The sequence below is a fragment of the Agrilus planipennis genome, unplaced genomic scaffold, assembly GCF_000699045.2.
Source record: "Agrilus planipennis isolate EAB-ADULT unplaced genomic scaffold, Apla_2.0 scaffold118, whole genome shotgun sequence".
In the NCBI taxonomy this organism is placed as follows: Eukaryota; Metazoa; Arthropoda; class Insecta; order Coleoptera; family Buprestidae; genus Agrilus; species Agrilus planipennis.
The window spans coordinates 286,061-304,298 of NW_020438955.1; the positions used below are offsets into that span (position 1 = coordinate 286,061).

The 18,238-nt window shown below is 37.9% G+C and overlaps 2 protein-coding genes across 2 annotated transcripts in view; both read left to right on the top strand.

Annotated features, from left to right (window-relative positions):
* The window catches only part of LOC108738921 (neurotrimin-like), a 207,336-nt gene that overhangs the window by 58,211 nt on the left and 130,887 nt on the right, over nucleotides 1–18,238 (top strand). The window lies entirely within an intron of this gene.
* LOC108738949 lies at nucleotides 1,270–10,478 on the top strand. Its single transcript, XM_018472580.1, has 3 exons — nucleotides 1,270–1,507; nucleotides 9,449–9,544; nucleotides 9,860–10,478. Exons 1-3 carry the CDS (start codon nucleotides 1,387–1,389, stop codon nucleotides 9,958–9,960), a joined length of 318 nt encoding a protein of 105 aa, XP_018328082.1. The 5' UTR covers nucleotides 1,270–1,386; the 3' UTR covers nucleotides 9,961–10,478.

The window sequence follows — 18,238 nt, forward strand, 5'->3', positions numbered from 1 at the left end:
ATCTAGGAAGTCAGATAAGTTAGGACGGAAGGAGTAGTAGGGATATAAAGCAGAGGATAGCGCAGGGTCGAGTCGCCTTCTATAAAAAGAAGTTACTTCTATGCTCGTCAACGGTTAATTTAGAAATTCGAAAAAGGTTGTTAAAGTCGTATGTTTGGAGCGCGGCGCTGTACGGGTGCGAAACATGGACAGTGGGCGCGGCGAAAAAGAAAAGGTTAGAAGCGTTCGAAATGTGGTGTCACATGCAAATGATGAGGATACCGTGGATATAGAAGGTTGGAAATGAAGAGGTATCAGAAAGAATAGGAGAACAGAGGACTCTATGGAAGCCAATAAGAAATAGGCGAGATAGGTTGGTAGGACACCTTCTCAGGCATGAAGGTCTAGTCAGGGACATATTAGAGGCAGAAACAGGAGTTAGGCGGGGTAGAGGTAGCTCTAGATTAAATTACTGTTCGCAAATAGTTAAGGATGCGGGTTGTTCTGGTTTTAGACCAAGCGGCATGGCCTAGAGGTTTAGACCATTGCTTAGCAGTCGGGAGGACGCCGGTTCGATTCCGGGTCCGTCTGCCTTGGTCCAAGTTATTCTGTGGTTTCCCTGGATCAATTAGGCAAATGCTGGGACAGTAATATTCCACAGAAAATCATTCATTCTCTTCTGTCTTCATTTCGTCCGTCTCAACTTTCTCACCCGAACCGCCACCCACCCATTCCCACGATTCCTGAAAACAGGCTGAGGAGGGCCTTCCGCCCTACCTTCCGGCGTAGTCCGGAGGGACTGCCCGCCCACCAGCATTACTGGCTGGTGAAAATGAAACACCCAAAAGTTTTTTAGTTTTTTTCTCAAATGACTAGATCATGGGCGAAGATGCCAGCGAAGATTAACTCAGGATAGAAAAGAGTGGTGGCGCGTGTCCAACCAATCTTAGGACTGTCGACCTTATGATGATGATGATTGAAGGAATTGTACGAATTTCTTTACACAATTTTTCAAAAAATGATATCTCTTTAATAGGCTGCTTCTTAATTCCTCACTTATGTACAATATTCTGCTCCAAAATTGTAGAAATAGACACTTACATGTACAAACTACGTAGTATGAATTAGGTTATTCGATAGAAATTTTTCCAAATCTCGTAAGGTACTAATATGTGTACAATCATCGCTCATGCGTTTTATTATCACGGCCGTCAATAAAGATGTCTGTAAACATCGATCAATTGTGTTCACTATCGGACCGAAAAAATTGATAACAACAATAACACAGATAGAGACGCGGATACAGAGATAACGCGATAAAAAAGAAATCATTACACCAAGACTACAGTGATTGTATTGTATTGTGTTGTAGGTAGAAACAAAATTTTGACACAACAGAAAAATAAAATGGAAACGGAGTATTTGCTCATGTACATCATGACGTTTTTGACTGCAGTTGTGGTATTTTGTGTGATGTTTTTCATTTCCACGGAGAGCAATAAGTTAAGAAGAGAACTGGTAGAGAGAGGTAAGAAAAATTGCTAAACTACCTGCTTTACACTTTTAAATCATAAAAAAAACATGCGACACCGAAACTCGATAAATTTTTATGATTATGATACCCAAGAGCACATTAAATACGTACATTATAGCGTAGGCTTTTAAGTAGTACGATGTTTGTGGTATTTTTTCATCAAGAGGTTATAGTTATCTGAACACAAGTTTAATGTTGAGATCTTTTACATAAGAAATAGTAATAATTATTATTGTCGTATCCAATATGGAGCTTATAAAGGCATAAATATAAATCTGTCGTAAATTTTATGAATAGTCTTGATAACTGGCCCCAAAGGATGCTTGTAGACAGTTCGCACTACACGGATAATTTAGAGGTCTCTAGAGAACCGCCCTAGAACAATAATGTTTCAAATTTCGGTCGTACAGGGCGTTCCTTGTTCTATAACCACCACATTAGGCATATGTATCTTTTTTGTAATACGAAAAGATCACTTCACAGGAAACTGTGATGTAATGAAAGACTTTCCGGACAGTGTCTTTAGAAAAAGTGTAAACTCCTTTTCCTTAGCTGTTATTAACACCAAGATTGAATCCCATGCTTTGCATTACAGTATACGAGGGTGGATTGATAAGTTTCCGGCCTAACCAAGAGATGACGCCACTAGGCCTACCTTGAGGTGACATTCTATAGTACCATCCTTGGATAGCTTGTAGCTATAGTTTCAGCCCGATCTCCTTGCTAGTGTAGGTTTGACAGCACGCTGAACAAGACGCCTCTGTGGTTTTCGTAAAAATGGAAAAGCAGGAAAATCGTGCTGTCATCAAATACTTTTATTTGAAGGGGTTAACGCCGAAGGAAATTAAAAAAGAGATGGACTCAACACTGGGGACATCCTCCCCGTCATATTCAACCGTTAAGCAGTGGGTTTCCGAGTTTAAAAAGGGTCGTGTGAGCACCTCTGATGGGCCTCGCTCAGGACGCCCCGTTGAGGTCACAACTCCAGATATGATCGAAAAAATTCATCAAATAGTGCTGGGAGACCGCAGATTGAAAGTGCGTGAGATAGCTGAGACCTGTAAGATGTCATATGAACGTGTGCAACATATTTTGCACCAACATTTGCATATGGAAAAGCTCTGTGCAAGATGGGTGCCGCGTTTGCTAACAGTCGACCAAAAATTGATTCGAAAAAACATTTCTACCGCAAATTTGTCATTGTATAAGCGTAATCCAAGCGAATTTTTGCGTCGATTCGTAACCGTTGACGAAACGTGGGTCCACCACTACACTCCTGAAACCAAAGAACAGTCTAAACAGTGGATTGGACCAGGGGAACCAACTCCAAAGAAGGCAAAAACAATTTTTTCGGCGAACAAGGTTATGGCTACTGTTTTTTGGGATGCAAGAGGTATTATATACATTGATTACCTTGCAAAGGGTAATACTATCACTGGTCAATACTACGCAGACTTATTGCAACGTTTGAGCCACGAGGTGAAAATTAAACGACCTCATCTGGCGAAAAAAAAAATCTTGTTTCATCACGATAACGCACCAGCGCACACGTCAATCGTTGCGACGGCTAAAATCAACGATCTAAAGTTTGAATTGATGCCGCACCCTCCTTACTCTCCAGACCTAGCCCCGAGTGACTATTTTCTGTTCCCTAATCTCAAAAAATGGCTTGGCGGTAAGAGATTTGCGGACAATGAAGAAGTAATCGAAGCTGTAAATGGTTATTTTGAGGAGCTTGACGAATCAGTCTATAGAGATGGCATTAATAGACTGGAACACCGCTATGAGAAATGTATCAGCCTTGGAGGAGATTATGTTGAGAAATAAAAAAAAAAAATTTTTAAAAACCTTGTTTTTCTTGGTCAGGCCGGAAACTTATCAATCCACCCTCGTAGATCGATGGGACAATCCATTCACCAGTCCAAGTTGGTACGAATGGAGCGCAAAAGCTTTTGTCATAGTTTTTATCCAATGGGGGATGTATTTCAATAAGTTATTGTCTTCCACTCTTCTACTGTCTTCACAATCCACTCATTATCATGTTTCCTCCAAGAGATTAATGAAGACCTTCCGCCCTACTTCCTCCATACTTTGCATCAGTGTATGTCGATGGTACAGTCCAGCCAGTAGTAGCAGCTAGTAAGAATGAAACGCAATAAGGTTCTTGTTTTATTTTTTATCCAATGACGGTTGTATTTCCGGAAGTAATTGTCATTTCACTCTTCTACTGTCTTAACCATTGATTTATTCCTATGATTCCTACAAGAGGATGAAAAAAGCCTTTTGCTCTACCTCCTCACTTTGTATCAGTGTAGGATTATGGTACATTCTAGTCACCAGTAGTAGCTGACAGGAATGTTTTTTTCTTAGTTTTTATTCAAGTAAGGTTATATTTGAAAAATTGTCTTTCACTCTGACAATGTCTTCACTGCCCACTCATTGCTGTCTCCTAGAAGAAACTGATGAAGGCATTCCGTTCTACTTCTCTTAAGCTTTTAACCCATGAAGGTTATACTTCAACAACTAAGCGCTTTTCACTCTTCCACTGTTTTCACTATCTATTCGTTACTATCTCCTAGAGGAAACTGATGAAGGTTTGCCGTCCTACTTTCCCATCACATTGCATCAGTGTAAGATTATGGTACACTCCAGCCATCAGTAGCAACTGATAGGAATAGAACGTAGGAATGGTTTTCATTAAGTTTGTGGCGAAATAACTGTTATTTTTTTTTTGTGTGTATATATTTTTTGTAAATATTTCTTAAGGATTGTTTTTCATTATTTTACTTCATATTCATTTCATTTCAAATATTATTTCATTTTCTTATCTTGTAAATACCTTGGTTTCCTTTCAATCTAATCTTGTTCTCTCAATCACTTTTACCCAGAATTCCAACTTCCACCATACCTGCATGCGCTCCCATACTAATATCTGGTTTTACCCTTATTTGCTTTCTCTTGAACTCTATACTGCTTAATTCTACGTATTCCTACAAACTAGTGTCTTCACCCTCCCTCTCACTACTTTTCCTTCTAGAACCTTCTATCAAATCTACTAACAACCCTGTCCTATAAATACTCNATTCTATGTATTCCTATAAACTAGTGTCTTCACCTTCTCTCTCACTACTTTTTCTTCTAGAACATTCCATCAAAATTACTAACAACCCTGTCCTATAAATAGTCCAAAATTTCTTATCTCAAGACAGTCTCTCGTCTACCGCTTGTCCTAACATTCGTAAGTGCTTTCATCTACTTTGTTGTATTTTTGTTGTCTTTGTTATTGTTATTGTTGTATTATCTTGTTCTTTTTGTTACTTTGTTCTCGTTTGTTTGTTTCACTCCTTGTGCCTTTTTGTTAGTTGTGTTTTCGTTGTTATTGTTATAAATTGTTATTAGTGTTTTTTTTTGGTATTTAAATAATATCCACCAAAAGACACTAAAAGTTTATATCCCATGAAGGTTTCACTTCACAGCAAGTAAGTGTTTTTCACTCTTCCACTGTCTTCACTACCCGTTAATTGCTATCTCCTAGAGAAAACTGATGAAGGATTTCTGTTCTACTTCTCCATCACATTGCATCAGTGTAGGATTATGATACACCAGTAAGTAGCTGTTGATAGAAATAGAACGCATGGTTTTCTCTTAGTTTTTATTCTATGAAGGTTGCATTTCAACAAGTAATTATTTTTCACTCTTCCACTTCTTCACTACCAATTCATTGTTGTCTCCTGTAGGAAACTGATGAGAGCTTTGAGAGTTTTTCGTCATACTTTCCCATCACTTTGCATCAGTGTAGGACTTTGGTACACTTCAGTCACAAGTTACAGCTGATAGGAATGGTTTTTATCCAAAGAAGGTTATATTTCAACAATTGTCTTTCACTCCTCCAATATCTTCACTAACCACTCATTGCTGTCTCCTAGAGGAAATCGATGAGAGATTTCATTCATACTTCCCCATTACATTGCATCAGTGTAGGATTAAGGTATAGCCCAGCCACTAGTAGCAGCTGATAGGAAAAGAACGCAGTAATGGTTTTCTCTTAGTTTTTATCCAATGAGGGTTGTACATCAACAAATAAGTATTTTTCACTCTTCCACTGTCTTCACTACCCATTCATTGTTGTCTCCTGGAGGAAACTGATGAGAGCTTTTCGTCATACTTCCCCATTACTTTGCATCAGTGATTAGGATTATGGTACACTCCAGCCATCAGTAGTAGCTGATGAGAATGGAAGGCATAAATAGTGTTGTTTTAGATTTTATCCAATGAGAGTTGTATTTCCAAAAGTAATTACCTTTTCACTCCTACGATTCCTACAGAAGGCTGAAAAAGCCCTTCTGCCCTACATATTCAATAACTTGTAGTAGGGTAGGTCTATGGAATAGTGCGTACGAATGCTTTTGTTTTATTATTCTTTGAGGGCTGTATTTCAACAAGATATTATCTTCTTCACTCTACTCTTCCACTATCTTCATAATCCACTCTTTGTTGTTTATTAGAAGAGACTGTTGAGGGTCTTACGCCCTACTTCCCTGTCACTATATACCAGTATAGGTCGATGGAATGCCACCAGCATCAGCAGATAGGAATGGGACGCATGAAGAGTTTTGTGTTAGCTTTTATCCAATAAGGGTTGTATTTCAACAAGATATTATCTTTTCAATCTTTCACTGCTTAAATCACCCATTCATCCATATAATTCTTACAGGAGGCTAAAGAAGGCCTTCCACCCTAGTTCTCCACTACATTGGATCAGTGTAGGTCGATGGGGCAGTCCAGTCACTAGTAGAAGCTGATGAGAATGGAATGTAGGAAAGGCTTTGTTTAAGTTTTGTCCTTCATCCATATAATTCTTACAGGAGGCTAAAGAAGGCCTTCTACCCGACTTCTCCACTACATTGGATTAGTGTAGGTCGATGGGGCAGCCCAGTCACTAGTAGAAGCTGATGAGAATGGAATGTAGGAAAGGGGCTTTGTTTTAGTTTTGTCCTTCATCCATATAATTCCTACAGGAGGCTACAGAAGGCCTTCCACCCTAGTTCTCCACTACATTGGATCAGTGTAGGTCGATGAGGCAGTCCAGTCACTAGTAGAAGCTGATGAGAATGGAATGTAGGAAAGGCTTTGTTTAAGTTTTGTCCTTCATCCATATAATTCCTACAGGAGGCTACAGAAGGCCTTCCACCCTAGTTATCTACTACATTGGATCAGTGTAGGTCGATGGGGCAGTCCAGTCACTAGTAGAAGCTGATGAGAATCGAATGCAGGAAAGGCTTTGTTTTAGTTTTGTCGACTAGGGGTGTGTTTCAACAAGTGGCGATTTTTCCGAATGTCACAAACGACCACGATGCAATAGGGACACGATACGATACCTTTTTACGGTAAACGTAGTAGACCGACAGAGTGTTATTGCCTGACCGGTTGCACTTTATCACCGCTTCGTGCGCGGTGTAACCCCATGCAGAGACATTATTTCGTAATTATTGTTGTCGGAGAACGCGTGGTGGGGTAACACGGCTACTGGATGCGATACCATCGCAAAACACATTACTCTTTTAATTAATTCTTGTTTATCTCGAGAAAATTGGCCATTACTTTTAATCAAATGAGATACGTCGTACAATACACTGTTTGTTTATGGTGGTCAACGACAGTCCGTGGGTCTATTAGTTTCTAGGTATTTACACACATTTATACAAGTGCAATTACATAAAGGAAATATCGCAACAGATCTAAACATGCTAATAAGAGTAAAGATGTTGAATTTTTTATGAAATGTTGGTGTAGGATTCAGGTTAATGTGTTGTTGGTGACAAAAAACTAAGCTAGTGTAAAAAGAACATTACGACCAACCCATTAGTATTAATTAAATCATCTATGACACTTATCAATAGGGGACATGGGGATCAATAGTAAGAGTGGCTGTACATGGATCAAAGAGAAAGATCCACTAATAAACGCATTTCTGAACAGGAGCCTACAACAGACGCTGTTCTGATGTATGCACTGTGTGTTTATTTGTTTTTCCAGTAGGAATGTATTTAGTGTCTTCCTTTTGGATGGTTTTCATTCATACTGAGTAAATTTACTAAATCTAGTACAAATAAATTATGCCAGAATCACGCTTCTGTTATGTATTAATGCTACGTTTCGTTGGTGGGAGCTCCCTCCTAACGTTTCGCTAGCAATAGTGGCGAGTTTCTTCAGAGATCTTTCCACTGCATAGTCCACATTCAGCATTGGACATGGAAGGACATCTGAAGAAGATCGCTGTTTGTGCTAACGAAAGGTTAGGTTAGGTTAGGTTAGGTTAAGAGGATCGGCGTTTGTGCTAACGAAAGGTTAGGTTAGGTTAAGAAGATCGCTGTTTGTGCTAACGAAATGTTAGGAAACAGCTCCAACACACGACGGCTTTTAGACCTGAATCAGAACGGCATCAGCCTTTACCAATACGTCATGAGCCTAAAATTTTACAAAGAGAATTAACTGTAGTTTTAAGCATTATAATTACAATAATGATTTCAGTTTATCATCTCTTTATAGTGGTACCCCCCCCCCCTTTATCTAACTATATAAAAGCCAAACACGGCATTGATCATTATTTAAGAAAAACCTCAAAATTTAAATACATTTGATTCTCAGAATAATTTCCAGATTTGTTAGTTATCAATTTATTGATAATGTGTTGTGGTTTATGTCTACACTTAAGAAAGAAAACAAACGAAAGAAGTGAAAGGCTCTAATCACCCTGTGGATGGACCGTGAGACGTAAAATCGTCCATTTAGCCGCAGTGCTCTATGGCAAGCCGACGAAAGTTCGTCGCCGTTAAAATTAATAAAATAGGAATAGCGGAGAAGTATTTGATTTGCGATTCTTAATTAAAATTGCGCCCCGCTTTAATAAGAATGCCGTCAAAACGTCCTATTTCGCACATGTGCCGTTCAAATAATGGAAGTTGTTCAACAAAACCGATTGTTGGTCAAAACTGGAACATAAATACACATATAAGCGTAACATGCACAATACAAAGCTAACTTTACACGATTCGAGCTAGTTTTAATTAGAGCAGAAACCGTTCGCATATTTTATGATTCGAACGTGTCAAATCCTGAAATGTAGACGCTTGTGAGGTTATGGTGTTATAAAAGAAATATACAGGGTGTATACATTACAGTGACCTACTTTTTACTATTAGTTATTTTATTTATTTTTTCGCTGTGGTGGTGTTACAATTCGGAAAGTAGTGTAAGTGCGGAGGAATAGTGCACTATATTTTTCAATTCCTTCATATGATTACAACAATATGAGCGAAGACAAAAATAAAGGAAATGGCAACAACAACACTCACTTCGTAAGTAAATGGCTAATAGACATAAATTAAGGAAAAAGCTGTAGTACCGTCCGGGTATAGAGGCCGGGTCCGCCTGCGTGACAGTTAACCATCGATACCACTGGGCTATTTCTATTTTTTTTTTAAAATTGTGATGGTCAGAAGTTCTGGATGCTACCGAATACGACGCTAGTCTCTATTCAACATTTATGTGGAGGAATTGTAAAATATAGAGTATTATTTGATCGCACTGGCACAAATTTTCGAATTTTGTCGGAATTCACCTAAACAATACAATAAATTCGTTGCGTTTGCGTAAATGATTAAAGGCAGAGTCCGTATGGCAACTTCTATCTCAGAAAAGGTAAATGCGCTGGTCGGATATTTAGCCACATCCTAATTTCTTTTAAAGGGTCCTGAAGAATTTTATAGAAGGCTGCGACTCAAAATAATTGTTTTTAGAAAACACTTAAGAATATTTAATTAGATTGGGTGGATTATTTTATTCTTTCGAATGATCCAGTGGATACCTATTCATACAAAGGTTTCACTTTTTATTGTACTTTCAGTTTTAACCGTTTTTATTTTTGATTCTAAGGACGATTGATACGACTGTCAGGATATCCATTATCCAGTAGGAGAGCAAGCGAGATAGCAGCCTATGTGCAGCAACATATTACTAGGAGTCCTTTAGGTAACATTAATTTGATCTAATTTTAACATGAAAAAATTGAAATTATTACTAATTATGTTTCGCCATTTCTGTCTGATATCAACATCAATAGGTTGATGATGATATCAGTATGGAATGACGAAACTCCTAAAACTATTAAGACTACCAGTTTATTCGTTTTGTTTGTTTTTTGTAGTTGTCTATTTCTAATGATAGGTAAGGTTGGGTTAGGTTTTTCAGTTATTATTTTTGTGCTATATTACGTTTGGTCAGGTTTGGGAAATCAGTTTTTTGTTTCTCAATTTTCACTTGTTTATTATTTCTATATCGTTTTAGGGCAAGAACCCCCACCTCGTTACGAACCTCCACCATGCTACGAACAGGCAGAGGGTGGTGGTGGCAATTCTACTACACCCTCTAGCGGCAATAAATATTAATTTAATGTGATAAGATGTTTAGCAAATAATTCCATGGCCAGTAAAACCTAATAAATGAAAAAAAAAAAAGAATGAGTCAGAATATAAGGATCTATAGTACTAGAAAATTTATTTCTTTTTGAAATATTTAGTACTTTTGAAACAATTATTATGTTTGTTTTAGTTTTTTAATATAAATCACAGTTTATTTTATTTATTGACAACTTTTTAATTAAGTTTTTATTTTAATTTAATTTAATTCCAAAGGATATTCGTTACTTAGCATATACGTACTTAATACTGTTATTGATGTAGGTAAGTTAAATAAGATATTAAGAACTAAGTCGGAAAAGTGTTATAATATTATGAAGAAAAAAAAAAAGAATTTTAAAGAACAATCCGCGATCGCCTGAGGTACTATTATAAGATCAAGGGGCTCATGGATGTTTTATTGTGTTTTACATTTACTTAAGTTATATTAAAGTGTTCTTAAATGCCTTATTGTGATTTGAATTTAATAAAGTTATATCTAACTGTCATAATGTGTTTTAAATTTATTCATATTAAGTGCTTTGAACTTGCTAAACTTGCATCTGAAAGTTCTTAAGTGCCTTGCTGAGTACTGAACATGCTAAAGTTGTACCAAAGTGTTCCTAAGCCAATAAGCTTAAATGGTCCATTGTGTTTTAAAGTTACTAAATTTACATTTATATTACATCAAGACGTTAAATCGAAGTAATCTTGAGAGTCACAACGTATTTTAATCTTACAAACGATACACGTTGATATTCTAAAGTGTCTTATTGTATTTCGAATTTACTAAAGTTGCATTAAACTGTTATTCATTCAGTAACATTAAGCGTCAGTAAAAGTACATGAAGATGTTCTTAAGTGCCTTGCTGAGTTCTGAACATGCTAAAGTTGTAACAAAGTGTTACTAAGTCAGTAAGCTTAAGTGGCCCATTATATTTTAAACTCAGTAAACTCTTAAGTGTTTTATTGTGTTTTGATGTTACTAAAGTTATTATGAAGTGATCCTAAAAACCATAATGTGTTTTAAACATATAAAGGATCCATGCAGATGTTCTTAAGTGTTCTTTTTATGTTTTTAACTTGCTAAAGTTATAACAAAGTGCCCCATGATAGTTTCAACTTAGTAAAGTTACACTGAGGTGATCTTAAGTGTTGTATTGTGTTTTGAAGTGATTAAAGTTATATCAAAGTGGTCCTACGTTAGTGGCCATAAGTACCTCAAAGTTCTTAGAACTATATTTGCAAAATCTAAAGTATTTTTTGTGTTTCAACATTACTAATGTTATCTCCAAGTGATATTGAGTACAATAATGTGTTTTAAAATTGCTGAAATTACATCTGTATTACCGTAATTTACAGTTTCTTCCATGTTTCTCTAACTCCTTTTATAATGTTCACCCTCTAATGTATTTACAACGAATTAAAAAACCGTTTCTCATACTAAAAATAGCTCTAACAATAAGTAAAGGTATCTAAAAAATAATGGAGAAATAGTGTTAAGCTTTAATCCGGTTCAGAATGAAACGGAGACTCGGGTAATAATTCTCAATTTTCCTTATAGGGATTTATGAAGAAGAAAATTTCATTTTTCCTTTATCTATTAAAAGAGTGGGTGGCTTTTCAGACAGTCAGTTGGCAAGAGATTTCCGTGAAGTACAATAGTAACTAACTAACTAAATGTACAGGTGGTACTCGAGACATGGGCAGAGACGGAGACAGAGTCGGGTTTAGGTTGTTAGGTGGATTAGTTTATTTTTGCAGTTCCACACGTAATCCTCCCGAGTCACAATTGAAGAACCAATTAAGTTGTAAATTGCTTTTACTGCAACATCTTGTCGTTGATCATTCGTTAGTTTGGAACGGGCGGCAATTCTCGAGGGTGTAATTTTGTCCCATCTTCTGCGACCCTACGAGCCAACCAAGTAGCGCTACTAGCGAGCAATCTCGCATAATTAGTTGAGATAGCAGTCGTTGGGTGCCGCTGACGCTCGTTGCTCTAACTGCTACGGTTGCGACGGAGAAGTGGAGAACCGACAGCGTACAAGGGCAGCCAACCGACATCGACACGGACGGCGTTCAGGGCAACCAACCGAACGGGTCCATTTTACGCGATAGTAATGTTTTCTTAACAAGGATCTACTCAATTGTAGAGTTATTTTGCGTGTTGTTGTCTTTTGTCGAAATTACGACTTAGTCCGTCCGCGAGCAGTAATTTTATGAGAAAAGTTTTGCGCGCTGCAGTCTGGCGAACAAGGGAACAATTTATTAGCAACAGTTATTACGTTGGCAACGCTGAGGCAACAATGTTTGTCGTGCCGAGAAAGTTTCGCGGTCTCAGGGAAGAAAACGAAGGGGCGCTACGTGATTTGATGCCACAAGAAATAAAAAGTTACAACTGTCTCAATAAAATAAAGCCAAATTAAAAAGTATTAGGATCAGCGGATGAGAAATGTATCAATGTAGATGAGAAATAAAAGAAAATGTCGTATCACAAACTTGTCTGATTTCCGGACTGTGTAGCATTTTGTTTTTAATTAAATACGAAAGTCGTCTTTCAACTGACATTATTGCATATTTTATGCGATTGACGCGTGGATTTGCGTACAAATCAGCCACTGGCCTTAAGAGAAGCGATAACATAGCTGACAGTAATAACTATAACTGTTCTGACCTACGACCAATGACTGATATAGCTAACTACTACCAGTTGATTTAATGCGGCGTTGCGTTGTCGTATTTCTCCACGTGATTTACCGGGGCTGTATTGCCCCTTGTAGGACCTTAAAATACGTTCTTCTCGAAAGTGTTCTATTACTTCCTTAAGTTCCGCACTTATTTCTGCTACACTCTGTATATCCATGTATGTACATAATTCTATCCGGTCTCTCATATAACTGTTCTGACCTACGACTAATGACTGATATAGCTAACTACTACCAGTTGATTGAATGCGGCGTTGCGTTGTCGTATTTTTCCACGTGATTTACCGGGGCTGTACTGCCCCTTGTTAGTACCTTAAAATACGTTCTTCTCGAAAGTGTTCTATTACTTCCTGCAAGTTCCGCACTTGTTTCAGTTATACTCTGTATATCCATGTATGTAAATAATTCTATCCGGTCTCTCATATAACTGTTCTGACCTACGACTAATGACTGATATAGCTAACTACTACCAGTTGATTGAATGCGGCGTTGCGTTGTCGTATTTTTCCACGTGATTTACCGGGGCTGTACTGCCCCTTGCAAGTACCTTAAAATACGTTCTTTTCGAAAGTGTCCTATTATATCCTGCAAGTTCCGCACTTGTTTCAGTTACACTCTGTATATCCATGTATGTAAATATTTCCATCCGGTCTCTCATATCTATTCTAAATCGTGGGCAAATATATAACAGACGGTGTTTCTAAAACAAGGTGAATAAATACATAAATTACAACTAACCATAATACTTTTGAAAAGTTGTATATGCGGAAGTTGACGTGCGAAAGTTTTGGTAGCTGTTGTGTCGCAGTTACATTTCAACTTTTCTTTTGAAAAAGTTATCAACTTATTCGAACGATTTAACACGTAACAACAAAAACTGATGCGGCCTCGGAGTTCGGAGTAATGGAATCAGGTTTTCACAATAAACGAACAAGTTCATAATAATAATGACATCAGATCAGGTTGGATGTGATTTCGTCACCATCATAAGGGCTTAAGTCCGAAGATTTGTTGGATGCGCTCAAAAATTTTAAAGAACAATTTCTTCTAATTTTGATCAAATTTTTTTAGGGTCAGTAGTAGACATGTATGTATAACAGTGACGTTACTGAGTTAGTTCGATAACATGGCCATTCACCATTAGTGATGAGAAGATATAGTCTTGGTCTTCCAGTTTTGTCTTGTATTAACTTGGTCTTACCATTTAGAAAGATTAAGATCAAGACCAAGAGCAATCAGAATGCTTCTCGATACAAACTGAGATTGAGATGTTCCTGATCTATTCCACCTACACATAAAAGAATTTTCAGGCTTGATACAACTTTTATCACACTGTTTACTGATAACAGAATAGATATTAGTTTTTCATATCTAGAAATCTAAAAACGGATCACTAAACGTTGTTAAACTAATTCAAGGGGACTCGCCATCGTTAAATGAAATTTTAAGGTCACAAATAACTTTAACTTCTCCTTTAACTAACAGGCTAGGAAAGGGTGGAGGTACGTTTCCAACTAGTCTTAGGACTGATGACCTTAAGATGATGATGATTATACATATGCTTCAAACACGAATGTATAGGGTTGTTCGGAAAGTCATTTGGTTTTTTTTTTGTGGAAATGAAAGACAGTTTTCGTATAATAAACAAATACTTTATTAAATTATATATTGACCGTTCTGGTCCAACACCTTTTGCCATCTTTCTGGTAGTAGCATAATTCCACGCTCATAAAATTTTTGGTCTTTGCTGGCAAAAAACTGATCGAGGAGGTTTTTGACCTCCTCATTTGAGGTGAAGGTTTTACCGTCTAAAAAATTTTGGAGTGACCGGAACAAATAATAATCCGATGGTGCCAGGTCTGGAGAATATGGTGGGTGTAGCATTGTATCCCATTCAAGCTGTAAAAGCTTTTGGCGAGTGACCAAACTTGTGTGAGGTCTCGCGTTGTCTTGGTGAAACACTACACCTTTCCTGTTGATTAGTTCTGACCTTTTCTGTTGAAGTGCATCATTCAGTTTGTCCAGCTGATGACAGTAGACTTCCGAATTAATCGTTGTGTTATCCGGTAAAAGCTCAAAAAAAACGATTCCTTTAAAATCCCACCAAACAGACAGCATCACCTTTTTTTGGTGAATATCGGCTTTGGAAATGGTTTGAGCCGGTTCATCTTTTTTGCTCCATGACCTCTTGCGTTTGACGTTGTTGTATACAACCCATTTTTCGTCCCCAGTGATGATGCGCTTCAAAAACGGATCATTTTCGTGACGTTTGAGAAGCGAATCGCAGACGTCAATGCGGCGACACAGATTTCTCTCTGTGAGAACATGGGGAACCCATACATCGAGCTTCGAGGATAATCCCAGGCCTTTCAAGTGGTCATAAACTGTTGAATTTGATAAATTTAACCTCAATCCGATCTCACGTGTTGTTATTCGCCGGTTCACATCAACTAATGCCTTTATCGCGTCTTTATCAGCTTCAACCGGCCTTCCCGAACGTGGTGCATCTTCGACATCAAAATTGCCGGATCGAAATTTAGCGAACCAGTTCTGGCACTGGCGTACTGTCAACACACCTTCTCCATACACATCAGTCAATTTCTTTCTGGCTTGAACAGCATTTTTACCCTTTCTGTAGTAAAACAGTAAGATATGTCGAAAATGCTGCTTATCGCTCTCCATATTTAATAGGACACCAACCAAAAACTACTGCGTAGAATTAATTGGAATTTTTTACACACAAGCCTTGCTATATGAGCTCTCAAAGCATATAAAAATTATACGGCTTAAATGTGAAGTTGGGTGCAAAAGAATACAATTAAATCCTCTGTCGGGAAAAAACGAAATGACTTTCCGAACAACCCTATAGTTTCATGTTTCATATAGCGGAAAACTTTTGCTTTTTGGTTGCTTATGATAATGATGAGGCCACAACCTATTCCACTGACGCCACTTCATCATCATAAGGTTGTCAGTTCTAAGACTGGTTGGACACGCACCTCCACTCTTTCCTATCCTGCGCTAATCTTCGCATTTCCCTAAAGCTAGAGCAACTCATATCCTTAACTATTTGTGAACAGTAATCTAATCTAGGGCTATCTTTACCTCTCCTAACTTCCCTTTATGGCGCTAATATGTCTCTGATTACACCTTCATGCCTGAGAAAGTGTCCTATTAACCTATCTCGCCTATTTGTTATTGACTTCCATAGAGTCCTCCGTTCTCTTACTCTTTCTAATACCTCTTCATTTCTAACCTTCTCTATCCACGGTATCCTCATCATTCGCCTGCAACACCACATTTCGAACGTTTCTAACCTTTTCTTTTTCGCCCCTCCCATTGTCCATGTTTCACACCCGTACAGCGCTGTGCTCCAAATATACACCTTTAAAAACATTTTTCAAAATTCTAAATTAATCGTTCGCGAGCATAGAAGTGACTTATTTTTATTGAAGGCGACCCGACGCCACTAAAAACTACCATCAACAATTTTGTTTCTAGATTCATTTGTCTTTTTCCATTACCCAATGATACCCGCATATTAGTAGGTAATAATGATGGATTTTTTTCAGTTTGCGATTAAAAATATTTCCATTACGTACTTCTCTCTTCATTTCCTTCACATAATTTTGAAACACTTCGTATCCGTGCGTATGTCTAGATAAGCGCCACACAGTGAAGGAAACAGTAAGAAATTAATTTAGAATTGTTCTTGTGTTTGTTTTGCCATTATCAAGCTGCAGCCATTGTTCACTGGTAAATTACAATGGTTTGAATGTCGCGCAAAATTTAATGAATGGATTTAAATTAATGATATAGTAAGGCAGCACAAGGCGGCGTGTTTGTTTGTATTAAATGGCGTAATTGCAAAATTACATTCGAAAATGGATGCTTCAGTTAAAAAGGAGAAACACGAATGCACTTTACATGTGGCTCCATCCTTAACTTTCTTAACACAGCAATAAATGATAGTATATACGGAGAATAGATATTTCAATACATATCTAGTTAAATGTGGGGTTCCGCAAGGGTTCTACTATGGTCCTGTTCTATTTACGGCGCGGCGTGCGATTAACTTGCTTTCTGAGATATCTGGAGAGTTATCGGAAAGTCTGTCCAAACATGTTTATTGTAGTTATTTTAGGATGATTTTTAAAAATAAATTTGAGATAAATTAATACAGTACGTCTTTAAATTCAATAAATAATATTTTAAAGTCATGAGTCCTTCTCATTTCCATTACTGAGTAGTCGTGAAACCGATTGTATTGTTGGTATTCAAACTGTTCGCGATAGATTTTGCTCTGCTCTGCTGTAGTCGAAGATCATTAATTTGTAGTTCTGATCATTGTATTCATGAAGGCTAGAAATGCAACCGGAGGTATCCCCAGGGAACGAAAGACCTGTAAGCATTCCGATCCGACATTCTCCGATTCCGTGGTTACAACTTATAAGGGTAATTAGAATTTCACCATGTTCCTAGAGCCCGACGTCGTTGTCGTCGCGTCCTCGCTGTTATTCCTTTCTCTCACGTCCGCCTTCCATTCGAAATACGAACCGACGCGACGGGGCTCTCCTTGCCCTGACGGGAGGGGTAATGGTTTGAGAGGAAGACTGGCGCGCCAGGGGTGAAAGAATTTTAATTCAATGAATATTACATTTTACTTATTTAATTTTGCTCATTTCGCACACTTTCGTTCGGCAACATTGCCTTTACGCGTTCATTATATTTCTTGACCCAGGTTTTGTTCCCGACCTCTATTATTTTTTTCTATGACTCGAGTAACGCTTAGTACTTCGGAAAAATTAAGAAAGAAGAAGATACATGAAAAATAAATAAAATGAGTCACCTCGCATTACTAAAAACTTTTTAAACTTTTGGGAGTTTCATTCCCACCAGCCACTTATGCTGGTGGGCGAGCAGTGCCTCTGGACTACGCCGGAAGGTAGGGCGGAAGACCCTCTTCAACCTCCTTTCAGGAATCGTGGGAATGATTGGGTGGTGGTTCGGGTGAGAAAGATGAGACGGGCGAAATGAAGACAGAAGAGAATGAAAGATTATATGTGGAATATTATTGCCTCAGCATTTGCCTAAGTGAACCAAGGAAACCACAGAAAACCTTGGACCAAGGCAGATAGACCCGGAATCGAATCGGCGTCTTTATGAATGCTAAGAAATGGTCTAAACCTTTAGGCCATGCCGCTCGGTCGCATCAATCAGTTATATACGAGGGTGGATTGATAAGTTTCCGGCCTGACCAAGAAAAACAAGGTTTTTAAAAATTTTTTTTTTTTATTTCTCAACATAATCTCCTCCAAGGCTGATACATTTCTCATAGCGGTGTTCCAGTCTATTAATGCCATCTCTATAGACTGATTCGTCAAGCTCCTCAAAATAACCATTTACAGCTTCGATTACTTCTTCATTGTCCGCAAATCTCTTACCGCCAAGCCATTTTTTGAGATTAGGGAACAGAAAATAGTCACTCGGGGCTAGGTCTGGAGAGTAAGGAGGGTGCGGCATCAATTCAAACTTTAGATCGTTGATTTTAGCCGTCGCAACGA